This window comes from Meleagris gallopavo, chromosome 1 (genome assembly GCF_000146605.3).
Source record: "Meleagris gallopavo isolate NT-WF06-2002-E0010 breed Aviagen turkey brand Nicholas breeding stock chromosome 1, Turkey_5.1, whole genome shotgun sequence".
Taxonomy (NCBI): Eukaryota; Metazoa; Chordata; class Aves; order Galliformes; family Phasianidae; genus Meleagris; species Meleagris gallopavo.
Window position 1 is genome coordinate 102,835,020 of NC_015011.2, and position 12,618 is coordinate 102,847,637.

The 12,618-nt window shown below is 39.1% G+C and overlaps 1 protein-coding gene across 3 annotated transcripts; it reads right to left on the reverse strand.

Moving 5' to 3' along the window:
• Window positions 1-1,897: 1,897 nt before the first annotated feature.
• Window positions 1,898-12,612, reverse strand: IFNAR2 (interferon alpha and beta receptor subunit 2). 3 transcript variants are annotated; one of them, XM_003202902.4, is made up of 9 exons: window positions 12,452-12,612; window positions 11,086-11,182; window positions 6,403-6,447; window positions 5,960-6,089; window positions 5,616-5,779; window positions 5,259-5,431; window positions 4,435-4,597; window positions 3,884-4,002; window positions 1,898-3,165 (listed from the first exon to the last, which is right to left on the reverse strand). In XM_003202902.4, exons 2-9 carry the CDS (start codon window positions 11,144-11,146, stop codon window positions 2,476-2,478), a joined length of 1,545 nt encoding a protein of 514 aa, XP_003202950.2. In that variant the 5' UTR covers window positions 11,147-11,182; window positions 12,452-12,612; the 3' UTR covers window positions 1,898-2,475. The 3 variants fall into 3 exon arrangements, with proteins under 3 accessions (XP_003202950.2, XP_019476141.1, XP_010721238.1); XM_019620596.2 differs by lacking the exon at window positions 11,086-11,182; XM_010722936.3 differs by lacking the exon at window positions 6,403-6,447.
• Window positions 12,613-12,618: the final 6 nt, after the last annotated feature.

Consider the following 12,618-nt stretch of genomic DNA (forward strand, 5'->3'; position numbering starts at 1 on the left):
GGGGCGGCCTGGGGAAGGAGGAACCGCAGTCCGCAGGGAAATTCCCTCTCAGGGCGGCACCAGCGCTCGAGTTGAAACGCAAGCAGCACCTGACGTTCCCCTGTTGTCGCTCTGTGGAGGGGCCAAGTTGGATGTATAAATCTGCAAATAGTTAACTTAGCAAGATCCGAGCTGGCAAGTAATTGTACCTGCTTAGTTCTGGTCTGAAGAAATAAACATGCAATAAATTTTAGTAGCACATTTTTAGAAATACAGCTGTTGAATTGTTGTATTATGTGATTAGCTTGCAAAACTGTAATGGCTTTTAGATGTTGCATTATGGACTAGGAAGCATGATGTAAGGCTATTCTGTTTTAACAAGAGAACTTCAGCAAAAGAAACACAATAATGAAAAGACACGAGTAGGCTATCAAACATAGGGCCTCCGCACAAGGCCAAACTGTTTCATCTGTGAGTACAGTGGGATGCAACAAGCAGATGTCAAGATACTCCCCTCTATCCTCCTTATTTTCCAACACACCGGTATGTATCATTAAGCTTGCCAAACTTATCTCTATCCAAGGACGAGCAGATATTCAGAAATAATGGCTGAGTGAGCAAATCTTACCATTCTGGTACCTATAAATTACTTATAATAGGCATCCTACTGAGTGTGCATCAATGAAGAAAGTTCATCTGGAGGGTGAGTGAGGAAGACCACTGGATGAAGTAGAAGGCTGTTGGTTGGACTGTCATGATGCTAAAAGGACACTAGACAGTAGAAGAGACCATGGAATAGAAGACCGGAAACATCATCAATCACTACCCAAGAGAGGTATATATATATATATTAATTATCTTGCAGGTAATTGAATGCATACTATCTCTGGAAATATAATGAACTCTGAATTGTGTCAGTGGACTGGAGCACTTCCTCTACAAAGACAGACTGAGGGAGCTGGGCTTGTTCAGCCTGGAGAAGAGAAGACTGTGGGATGACCTCAGTGCAACCTTTCAGCATCTCAAGGGAGCCTATAAACAGGAGGGGAGTCAACTCTTTCAAAGGGTTGATAACAGCAGGACAAAGGGAAATGGTTTTAAGTTGAAGAAGGGAAGATTTGGGTTGATATCAGGGGGAAGTTCTTTACAGAGGGAGTGGTGAGGTGCTGGAACAGGCTGCCCAGAGAGGTTGTGGTGCCCCATCCCTGGAGGTGTTCAAGGCCAGGTTGGATGGGGCCCTGGGCAGCCTGGTCTAGTATTAAATGGGGAGGTTGGTGGCCCTGCCTGTGGCAGGGAGGGTTGGAGCTTCATGATCCTTGAGGTCCTTTCCAATCCTGGCCATTCTGTGATTCTGTGGATGTGTCATCTTTGAAGTGCTTATGGTGAAATATCCTCAATGCTTCCCAGCGCCACTAAAAGGGAATCCCTGACTTAATGGTAACAAAACTCAGCTGTGAAGTTTCTGTGCATCAATCTCTTAAAAGTAGTACAGCAGCACAATGTAGTACAGCACTGTAGAGATTACTCTAGCTCCCCAATCAAAAGAACGACTGGCAGACACACCACCAGCCAGAAACTGATGAGAGAAGTACTGAGCAGATCAGCAGAAAGAGAGAAGAGTTGCTTATCTGGCAAAGTGACACCTAAGAGCCCTCCCCCACAAGGAGTCAATTCTTAGCAGGATAGCCAATTTAACTTAACAAATACATGAAGGAACCACCGTTAAGAATTCACAGACAGAAGTATGAAAAAATTTGTTTTTATCAAGCGTTAGAAGTACAACTTCGCACTCCAGTAATTTTTAAATGTCATATAAACATTAAAAAATAGTACGTAAATACACAAATTTGTATTAAAAAGGTATACTTTTAATGCTTTAATTCACAGTAAGAACTCTAGGGTATTCTTTTCTGGGCACTTTCAACTCCCTTCCCCACACCTCCATGATTTCATTTGATCAGCTTTCTCTGTGTGAATTTAGAAATCAGTTCACTGACTTGAACACAGCACTACCCTTCTGGCTGTGATCCATCCAGCAACAGGTTTCAGAGTAACCCACCAACAGAGCTAAAGAACAGTAGCAGAGCCCTTTCAAACTAAAAAGCGGACAGGTTAAAAGGCAGGCCGCTCACATCTCCTCCTTCTATAAGATAACTCTTCACTTGAGTTTATAGAAAATATTTACTATGTTACAGCTAAAATGTATAATACATTATTTAACCACAAGACAAAATAATGACTCCCTTTTTCTGTTACATTCTAACAGTGCTTTTCATTCTTCTGTAGGTAACATAAGCTGAATCATACATGGAAAGGTCACAGAAATATTTGTTACAAATAAGTCCTGTGTATTTCTGGCATTTGGGCATACGTTTTCAGAATGTTAAAAAAAAAAAGAAAACTAAAAAAGGACCAGATCTGTATGTTCAGTCCAGAAACAGCTAAGTTAGATAATATCTATTGGTATGCTACAAATTAATAGTGGTTCTCAGTTATTCATCTTCGTATGTATTCGCTTTTTGGGTCCATATCTGAATCCGATGAGTCACTTTCACTGGAAGAACTAGCTGAATTTTGCCACACATCAGAGCTGTTTAGATGATGTGGTTTCTGCGTGCTTTCTATGTCGTCAAGGAGTTTGGATTCAACAGCATGTGTACATTGCCAGTCAACAGCATCTTCTTGGGAAGAGAGGAGAGCTGCAGAACTATCTGTGGTCTCTTCAGAGATTCCCAGAAGCACAGATTTTAAATTTATCATAAAGCAAGCATTGCTCCTTGACCTAAGAGAATAGGTACAATTTACCTTAGACAAAGGACTGAGTAACTCACTATTAATGTCTTTCTCTTCTTCAGCATCCAGCTCGTTTTCTTCAAAGACTTCTGGGTCATCATCTGGATTCTGGCTCACCCAGCTGCTACTGTCATCACAATTACTACTTGTAGAGCGCTGCACAAATACATGAGATGTGTCAGAGGACTGAGGTGCTCTGCGTATGATATCACGCCTCGTGTAGTCATGATTACTCGTGGCATCGCTTTCACCGTCATCGCTGTCATCTTCATTGCTGACAGCCCCAATGGATCCTTCTGCCTTTTTTTTAACCTCGTTATAAATGACTTCTACAGAGGCTATTTCTTCAGATTCAAATGTACATGGTAAATAGGTAAACGTTTTCATGAATACCTAAAAGAACAAATTGAATCAAAAAACAACAGACTATAAGCCAAACTGGCACACTCACATAGAAAAGTCTGAAAAAATACCCCAACCATGAGGTTGTCAAACAAATTATTCCCTTTGTGCCACATTGTCAGCTTTTCTGCAGAGGTCAAGGCATCTAGGATTTTTCCCTCTTCTCCACTCCTGTAAACTGACAGCCCTCACTGAAGTCCAGGCACGCAGCATTGGACGGTACTCTGCCTTAATTATGGACTTATGCAAAACCCTATAACTGACTGAGCTGACTGAAAATAGCTTAGTATCTGGAGGTGATGCAGGTACTGCTTACTTTGCGTTTGCCTAAACCTCCTCCTTGAATAAGTTTTCTTCCAGAGCTATATAGTTCCTTTTTTTGTTGTTTTGGTGTAATTGTCCTGGCTCAGATATATTGCAAGAAATTTATATGCAGCAGGAAAGATTTACATATATGAGATCATTTTCAAAGGCTAGAAAATTCTCTTCTGTGGGGTAGCCTGTTTCTGTGCACCACAGAGTTTGTTTGTTTGTGTGTGCATGTGTGTGTGTGTGTGACTTAGTAGCCTACAGACTATCTTTGATACAAGCAAATGCAAATTTAAATGCTATATGGATATACATTATTTGTACCTAATACATATACTTAGAAATTTTATATGGCGAGCTTCCAGCTTGAACCAGGAAGGTTAATATGAAAATTACGTACCAAGGTATCTGGAAGTGTTTTCTTTTGAAGAATATAACCTCCTACATGCATACATTTCAGGATGACAGCTAAAATAAGTGAAAAACATACAGCTACTGCAATTGTGATGCTCTGGTAATCTGCAAGTGAAAAAAAAACAAAACAAGCATGAATGAAGTTTTCAATTACCACATTTCATATTCCACATTCAGAACAGCTACTTAGAATCTGAGAATAATTTTGGATAGAAGGGACACCTCCAGGTCAAGACAAGCAAATTTCAAGTTAGAATCAGAAACTAAAGAAAGAAATTACACCATCTTTAATAACTATTTATGCAGTTAGTGCAGATTCGAATCGTGTGTGGGATTAGCAATAGATCTGTAGCCCCCAAACGGATGAGGTTTTGTATTTATATTAATATTTATATTTTTATGAATCCCCATGATGTTTATCACTTTTTTGGTACTTTCTTGATATTTTTAGAATCGACTTGTAAATCTTCCTAAGTACAAAGAAACCACTGGTACCTAATGGAAGCAGAAACAATGTCTGCATCACAGCATAGTTACCTTTCTCAGCTATAGAGTCCGTAGTTATGCATTTCCAGGCTGATGGGATGGAATGTTTATTTAGAGATGCAGTGACCATAACAGACACACAGTAATTTCTATTTGGATACAATTCTTCAATGACTGTACTAAAAGGATCTTCAGTGATTTTCTCGCATGACGTCTGTTATGAAAGAGAGTGTTTTAAAGTTAACTGTTCACCCAAAAAGAGAGAACGTGACATGTGAAACTGGAAAAACTGACATAGTAACTCAGTGTTTTACCTAGGCAATTGCTTCATCTCTTGTTCTAGCTGTCAAGATGCTTACTTTATGCCTAAAAAGCTTCCAGTGCAGGCAGTTGGCTCTCTGGCTAGCCAACTTATTCCAGCGCTGTGCCAGCCCCAGTGCTAATGCCTCCCTTTTTAACTTAAGGTCTGCACAACTGTGAATTTCAGTTCACTATTTTTTGTTACAGGGAACGGATTATCTGTTTCTACAGCAAATTTACACTGTCAGAGACTGCAGCCTTTAACTGATTTTTGCTTGCAAACACTAAGCCATCTCCCATTATTTCAGTATCTTCTTATGGGCTTCTTATCTTCTCATAAGTATCTTCTTATGGCTAAGCCCCAGTCCCTTTCCCCAGTCCCTGTAAGGATACAGGACAACCAGTATTCCTTTCTAGGTCTGCTACTCTGCAGTATAAGGAAGTCAAGCTAATGTTTTATTCTAAGTATTCTAAGTATTTTCTGTTCACTTGTGTGAATCTGCTGACCATTAGAGTCATTTTATGTATTCTATATTTCTTGTCTAAAGAAAGAAATAGAAACAAAAGTTCTTTACCTTATGTTTTTCATCAACTGCTTTCAGTGTTATTTCATAATCAAGGTAGTTATATATATCAAATAAAGATAGCAGCTTTCCATTTTCTCTTAAGTGAGTGGGTGGCAGCTTTATGGTGATATTTATGCAGCGTAGACAGGAACTGATATTAAATTCTGGAGGTCCCAAGAATGCTGTTCAAAAAAAGAAGAAAAGGAAAACATGGAAAAAATATACACTGTGTACTCAGAACCAATAATATTTCAGTTTTAAAAAAAAAGTTAGTTTATAATGCCTTATTATATATATATATATATATATAATGTAGGACATTTACACCTAACTGGAACAAAAACTGAAAAGAACAAATGAACTTACTATTAGAGAGTGGTGAAAAAGTAATTGAAGAGGAATTGAATACTTCAGTTCCTACAAAGCTCTGAACGAATGTAGAATATTCATCAGAAAAAACTTCAAAATCATCTGTCATGTTACAGAAGGGTTGTACAATTCGTGAACACTGTTTTGCAATCTTCCAGTTACTGTAAATCAAAATAAAGAGTAACTAAAAATTCAAAGTAATCTGTTTGGATCCTCTGTTATATGAAGGCATCTTTGTGGAATGGAAAAACAGAAAGAAAAAAAAAAAACAACAAGGCTGAGTATTTTGAATTGATAAACATAAAAAGAAAAAAATGTGTCTTATATGAAGTAAGACTTGCCTCTGGTTCTTGTACAGTACACGATAGTATGTTGGCACAGTTGGATCACTTTGTGCCTGCCAGGACAAAATGTGCTGAAAATTGTTAGATGTCATTTGTAGATTATCAACTGGCCCTCTTGGAATCTCTTCTAGAAAAGGAAGGAAAAAAAAGAAGAGAAAACACACAATAACCTATCGTCATCATCATCAATATGAATGACAAACAAATTTCAGATTGCAGCAAATCTAATCAATAAACCTCATTAGAGAAGACCAAAATTTGCCCCCAAATAAAGCAACCATAAAACAGAACAGTGAGTTCCGCACAACAGCAACAATGCAAAGGACTGTCCCCCTGTATTTCATTCAAGTTCTTTCTTCTAGAAGAATGAAGCTGTAAGAACATGCAAGTTCCTCTGAAACACTAGGAAAAGTGTTGGAAAGACAATAGAAGCCTCTTACCGGGCAAGCTGCTGCAACAAGCTGCACACAGAATGTTGACAAACGCTGGAAAATTAAACTGTGTATTAGTGGATTTGTACATCTACAATATCTGACAATTAGTTTACTATTGGCAATATTAATCCACAACAGTCAGAGACAATGCTAAGTCTTCCCTTGGTGGAAATGTTTCTGTAGTCCTTTGACTTAACTTTGTACGTTATGGGGTTCTCTGTTCCACAACTTCCTCTGCCTGCTTTTCTCTGTGTTTGTTTCCTTCCTTCCTTCCATCAGAAGGTTGGCACCTTCTCCAACCATTGTCGTTAATTCAAATAATTCATGGCTCCTAGGAGCCAGGCCTTTTTAAACTAGCTGTGGTTCATGCTTCTGTTGATCCTCACTAGAAGAGATTCAAGACTCAGTTCAAACAAATCTACTTGAGATGCTCTTATCAAATGGTGTCTTTAAGGATTCTAACAGTAGTTTAAGGTCAATTTATCTATTAAATACCATGTTAAGTCAGAATCTTATAACCCTTCTGAAATAAAATGAAGAACTTTATTGACTCATCTTCAGTAACGAAAGGACAGATGTCTTATGCTAAATGTGGGGAATCCTCAAGGCTGTACATACATCTTTGGCATTAGAAGTCTGTTTTCAGTCACCTAATTCATGTAACTCTGTATGGGAACTGTTGGATCACAGCCTGAACCTCTGATTGATCACCTGAGGCGAGCACTGAGTCAGCCCTGGAAGCACAGGTGAAGGCAATTCACCTGCGTGATTGGAAGGGGTGGAGCCTGGCTGCACCTCCTCTAGACCCCATTTAAGGGCTGACTGCCACTAGGGAAAGATCTCTCTCTGAAGATTTCTTCTTGTGGAGTTTCTTGCAAGTCTACAACACTTTCCATTTATCTCTGATTATCTTTTCCAACATGATAATTTTACTAGCCTAACTTCCTTGTATACTTACTGATCATCCAGTACTTTAATATTTGTATACTTATTGATCCTACAAATTCCCTCTCTAGTTCAGTGGTCTCTCCTTCCCAAATCAAAGCTTATGCCCTGTTTCTATAACACTACTCTGTGTTTCTAATCTTTCTACACAGTTCTGTTCTCTGCCTGCAAAAGAAAATAAAAACACAAAAAAAATGCTGAAACATCTTTTTTCTTCTGTCACAAGGCGTGGTTATAACCACATTCAGCCACTCAACCAGGCCTACTGTCTGAGCAATTTTCTCAACCCAGTCTTCTTGCAGACTCTGACATCCCAGATTGCCACATCCTCTTGTATAAGCTCTGTAAGAAGCCATCATCTAATCTGGATTCTCAAAATATCACAATATTCCCAAAATATCACTAGCCTGATACCTTGTTTGAACTACGTTGACTAATATTTTAACATGTTCTTTTATTGTCCTCATACTGATTACAATGGTAACTTCTGTAGCATGCAGAGTGGTTTTTTTGACTTCACATTTGTATGGCAACTAGCAAAGTAGCACTCTGGTACAAGATGGAGGTTCTCAGGTGTCACACACAAATAACAGAATTGCTTCACATGTCAGCAAGTTGTGCCACAGAAAGAAGCACCCCAGAAAGATAAAAGAAAATGGGATATACTTTATGAAAAATAAAACAATCTTACAGCAATCTACAAATAAAGGTTAGGATTGTGTGAAACACTACCAGAATACATCTACTAGGTAAACTAGAAGTTATTTAGAACGGCAGTGTGCCAGGCATCTTGGGAACTGTTCTGTTCCCGACACACTGTGAGTATATCCTAATGCACGGGTGTCCAACCTTTCACCCTTGCCTGGATAGGTAATGTATTTATGACAACTGAAAATGGAGTTGCAAACATAAACTGATGATTTTGTCAATCCTGAAACCTACTCTCAAATTCCTTTATCAAAACAGAAAGCATAGCTGCCTATTTTTTTTCTGTTCTCAGGGCTATGTTTAGCCAGTGTACCAAACTGCATACAGCTATTTGCCATCTCTTGAGTTAGCACTGCCCATGCCCTCCCCATGCCCTGGTTTTAGCACAGGCAGTGCTGATCTCATAGCCATGTGCAAATTATGGTAGGTAAGGGTAAGTTAGGTTGGGTAAGGTTATACAAATTCCAAGGAAGGTAAATTAGGGTAGGAAAGGTTATAATACCTGTCTTGTTGACATGTCTGTTGCAGGATGGGGCCCAAAGGGGGAGGGGAGCTCCAAAAGCTGTCCCCCAGCACCGTGATTTTATTCTCTTTTTAACACGTGATTTGTTTGATAGGTAAGGGGGGGGCAAACTTCTACAAGGTATACAAATTACAATATGAGCAGGGGTATGAAGAACACATGACTTTACAGAAAAACAGATAAACGTCCATTGATTTTTAAAGACCTCGTTTTCAGTTCCCAAAAATGTGAGGGATTGTTAATACGTTAATTACCAGTTTTACAGTCCCCATGTTTTTGCCAAAGGTGGCATTTTCTCTTTTCTTTGACAACTTCCAGTCAAAGTTCAGGCCTTGACACAAGTACCAGGCTGCGCAATGTTAGGCATAGGTAAGGTGAGGGAAGTGACAGAAGCATAGCCATCTGGCCTGCACAGCCTACATGACCAGAGGATGGCTACCAGACCTATGTTCCATCCTGTTCTCCAGCCCTGCATGACCTCTCCCCTTCTTCTGCCAATGGCATCCTGACTTATATCGGAAATAGTGTTGCTAGCAGGAGCAGGGAAGTAACTGTACTTCAGTATTCAGTACTGCAGAGGCCACACCTTGAGCACTGTGTTCAGTTTTGGGCCCCTCACTACAAGAAAGTCATGGAAGCTCTGGAGCGTGTCCAGAGAAGGGCAAAAAAGCTGTGAGGGTCTGGAGCACAAGTCTGTTGGGGAGTGACTGAGGGAACTGGGGTTGTTCAGTCTGGAGAAGAGGAGGCTCAGGGGAGACCTCATCAATCTCTACAGTCACCTGAAGGGAGGTTGTAGTGAGATTGGTTCAGCCTCTTCTCTCGTGTGGCTGTGAAAGGATAAGAGAGATTGGCCCCAAGTTGCAGCGAGGGAGATTCAGGCTGGACATTAGGAAATACTACTTCCCTGATAGAGTGGTCAGGTGTTGGAATGGGCTGCCCAGGGAGATGGTGGAATCACCAACCCTAGAAGTCTTCAAGGAACGTTTAGATGTTGTATTGAAGGACATGGTTTAGTGGGAACTATTGGTGATAGGTGGACTGTTGGACTGGATGATCTTGTAGGTCTTTTCCAACCTTGGTGTTTCTATGATTCAGCAGGCTATACTTGGGCAACATTCCATGCATGCCTGTTTTAATGCATCAGTTATTTTTTGTTCCTTGCCTATGTTTGCAGGTAGTACTGGGAAAGAAGAGGAAAAATTTCCTACTAGATTAGTTAGAATCTTTATGGTTCTGGAAAAGTGCCTTAAAAATCACCCTTTAAGGAGCAGTGGGCATGCAACAAACCAGCACACACAAGTATACTTTGGTGCCATTTCTATTGACATCATTTGGGTTAGATACTTAGCCAAGCAAGTCTCTCTTGCAAATCTGGCTTTTAGGGTGTTAGTCTTACAAGTATTAAACTGCATTACCAGGATTTATTCTGAAACTAGATACAAAAGAGATTAAGCCACTCGCTGAAGTTGCCTATTTAAAAAGCATACGTTCCCAAAAGAGAGGAAACGCTTTTTCTAGTTTAATTTTGCCATGCACATCACAGACATCCTCTCCTGTATGTCTTCCTTTTGCATTTGTTCTTCTACATCATTACTGAATAATAAACATCTCCTTTGAGATATGCAATTAAAACTAGAACAATTCATTTCTTCCAATCAAGTAACAATCACCCATCTGTAAAAAACAACCTGTGGGTAAGAACAATAAGGCAATACTTTAATTGTTGTTATTTGTTACTCTAAACACAAGCCCGGATTTGTAATCACACAGCCTTTAGCACACTGAGGACACAACGTCAGTACACAGGCTCTAGCAATGACACACTTCCACTGAGTACCGTCTTTGGATTAGGAAATGCAAACAGTCATTTGCCTTTCTTTCTTATCCCGGACACCTCACATCAGATGTCTTTCTGAAGGAGTTCCTGTTGACACAGATGTTTTTATTTTCTCTTGGTATTTGATTTTTAAATACATCACCCCTTCCAAAACAAATCCTGTTCCTCCAGAAATCAAGCTGCTTCAGTAACTTTGTTTCAACAAACATGATTAACAAAGGTAGTTGGAAACCCCCATCATTTAGTATGTTGCTTCCTTAGAAAAGGGAAACAAACAGGAAACATAAGTATCAAAACTCTTTCCTCCTCCCATCACATCCCAGCCAACAAACCATGTTGTGCTTGCTAACTCAGAAACCTTATGAGGAGTCCTTAGGAAAAATAAATAAATAAATAAGGACAAGACACAAAAAAACAATGTAGCCAATAAAAGCTCACTGAATATTTAGAGAATCAGTACACTGTTTCAAAGCAGTATTTTTCTAAGGGGAAAATCTGGTTTATTTATAGAACGGTATATTCAGAATACAATACATGAGATATTTGATTCTGTGAATTATTCTAGAGAGAACTCCATAATAATGTCACGGTATCTTATTTCAGTAACTCAGGAGGAGTTATAGTGAAAAGCCAGCAGCACTACCTCTCTTCCACTGTAAAAGTACCAGCAACTTACCAAGCTGATAAAAATGCAGTGCTCCATCCATCAGTGCTTCCATACTGATAAAGAAACACATCCTCCTGACTGTAAAATAAACATTTTGCTCCTGTGCCTACAAATATATTAAAAATCAATCACAATCAGCAGATAGTATTGGTGAATGACTTGTAAGTAAAATGAGGTCCATGTACAACTAATTATTTTAACCCTTTCAGTGCACTGAAAGAAGAGGCACTGGCACTGAAACAGTCACTGCTATCATCCTGGGTGGTGTTCCTTAGAATAGACAATCAATTTTCTTTTCCTCTCCCCTCCTTTCCCCTCCTTAAATAGAAAGGGCTCTTTATTTTCAAAGAAAATAAATACCTCCAGCATTGTACGACTATTTGTGCAAAATAAATAGTTTTGTAGAATAGTTAAAATTTAAAATTGCAACAAAGCACATATTATGCTCTAACTCAACACATTATTTTAAAGGATTTTTGTTTTTTCTTTTTTTTAATTCACCTATCTGAGGTGCAGTTCTTCCTCCACTCAAAGCTTTAGTGTGATTACAGGAAGTCACTGGTTAAGTGTATCTGTGCAACTGATAATCGTAACCAAAAAATAATAAATTCTTCCACAGATGAAAAGAAGGTTCTTTTTCATTTCAGCTTGGTTCATTGTATTTATTTGTTGAAGCACGAAGAATATTTTGGAGATTCAAAATGCCCTCTTCCCCCTTTTCAATCAAAATTAGAAGTGATAGATAAGAAAATATGATTTACTAGTTACAGACACAGAATCATAGCGGTTGGAAGGGACCTCTGGAGATCACCTAGTTGAATTCCAATCTTTAAAGTTGGTCACTGATATCAGCAAGCTGGAAAGCAATTAATTGCCAATGTGTACCAAGTCTGTTTATTGTTGGCACTAGTAAATCATACAGAAAAAAATAATTTGACTTTCCCATTCAGATCAAGCTTACACATTTCAGAAGTAGAAAAAACATATTTTCTGTTTTCAACAAGCTAACCAGCTTTGTCTAGAAACTCTACAGAAAACAATGTTACTTTCACAGTGACTTTAAGGAATTATGCAATAACTGGTCCACCACAGACCCTTGCAGTCAAGAATAACTATCGTACTCTTGAATATTTCTTACATATTCTATGATTCAGCACCTTAGAATACATAAGAAAAATGTGTCCAAACACGTTGCTCTTCGAGTCTGCATAGCTGCTTAAATCTATATGTCCTTGGCAAACTAATCAATAGTAGTGGAAATTCAAAGGGAAAACCATTTCTGTCAGAACTGTTACTAGCTTTTGTCACTCCTTACATCCTTAGCAACCCTGAGAGAGAAGCCAGGGAAATACCTGTGACTCCAACCCCAACTCACCTCATCAGCCAGCTCCAACACAGTAACCGGATTGGGTACTCCTTGGTGCTGCTTGAAGTATCCAGCACTTTCAAAACTCAGCTTCACAATTCTACCTCATTTGCAGAGGAAGCTCATCTTTAACAGGCTAGGCTGTTTTGGATTGACTGTTTCCAATCAAGGGGGAA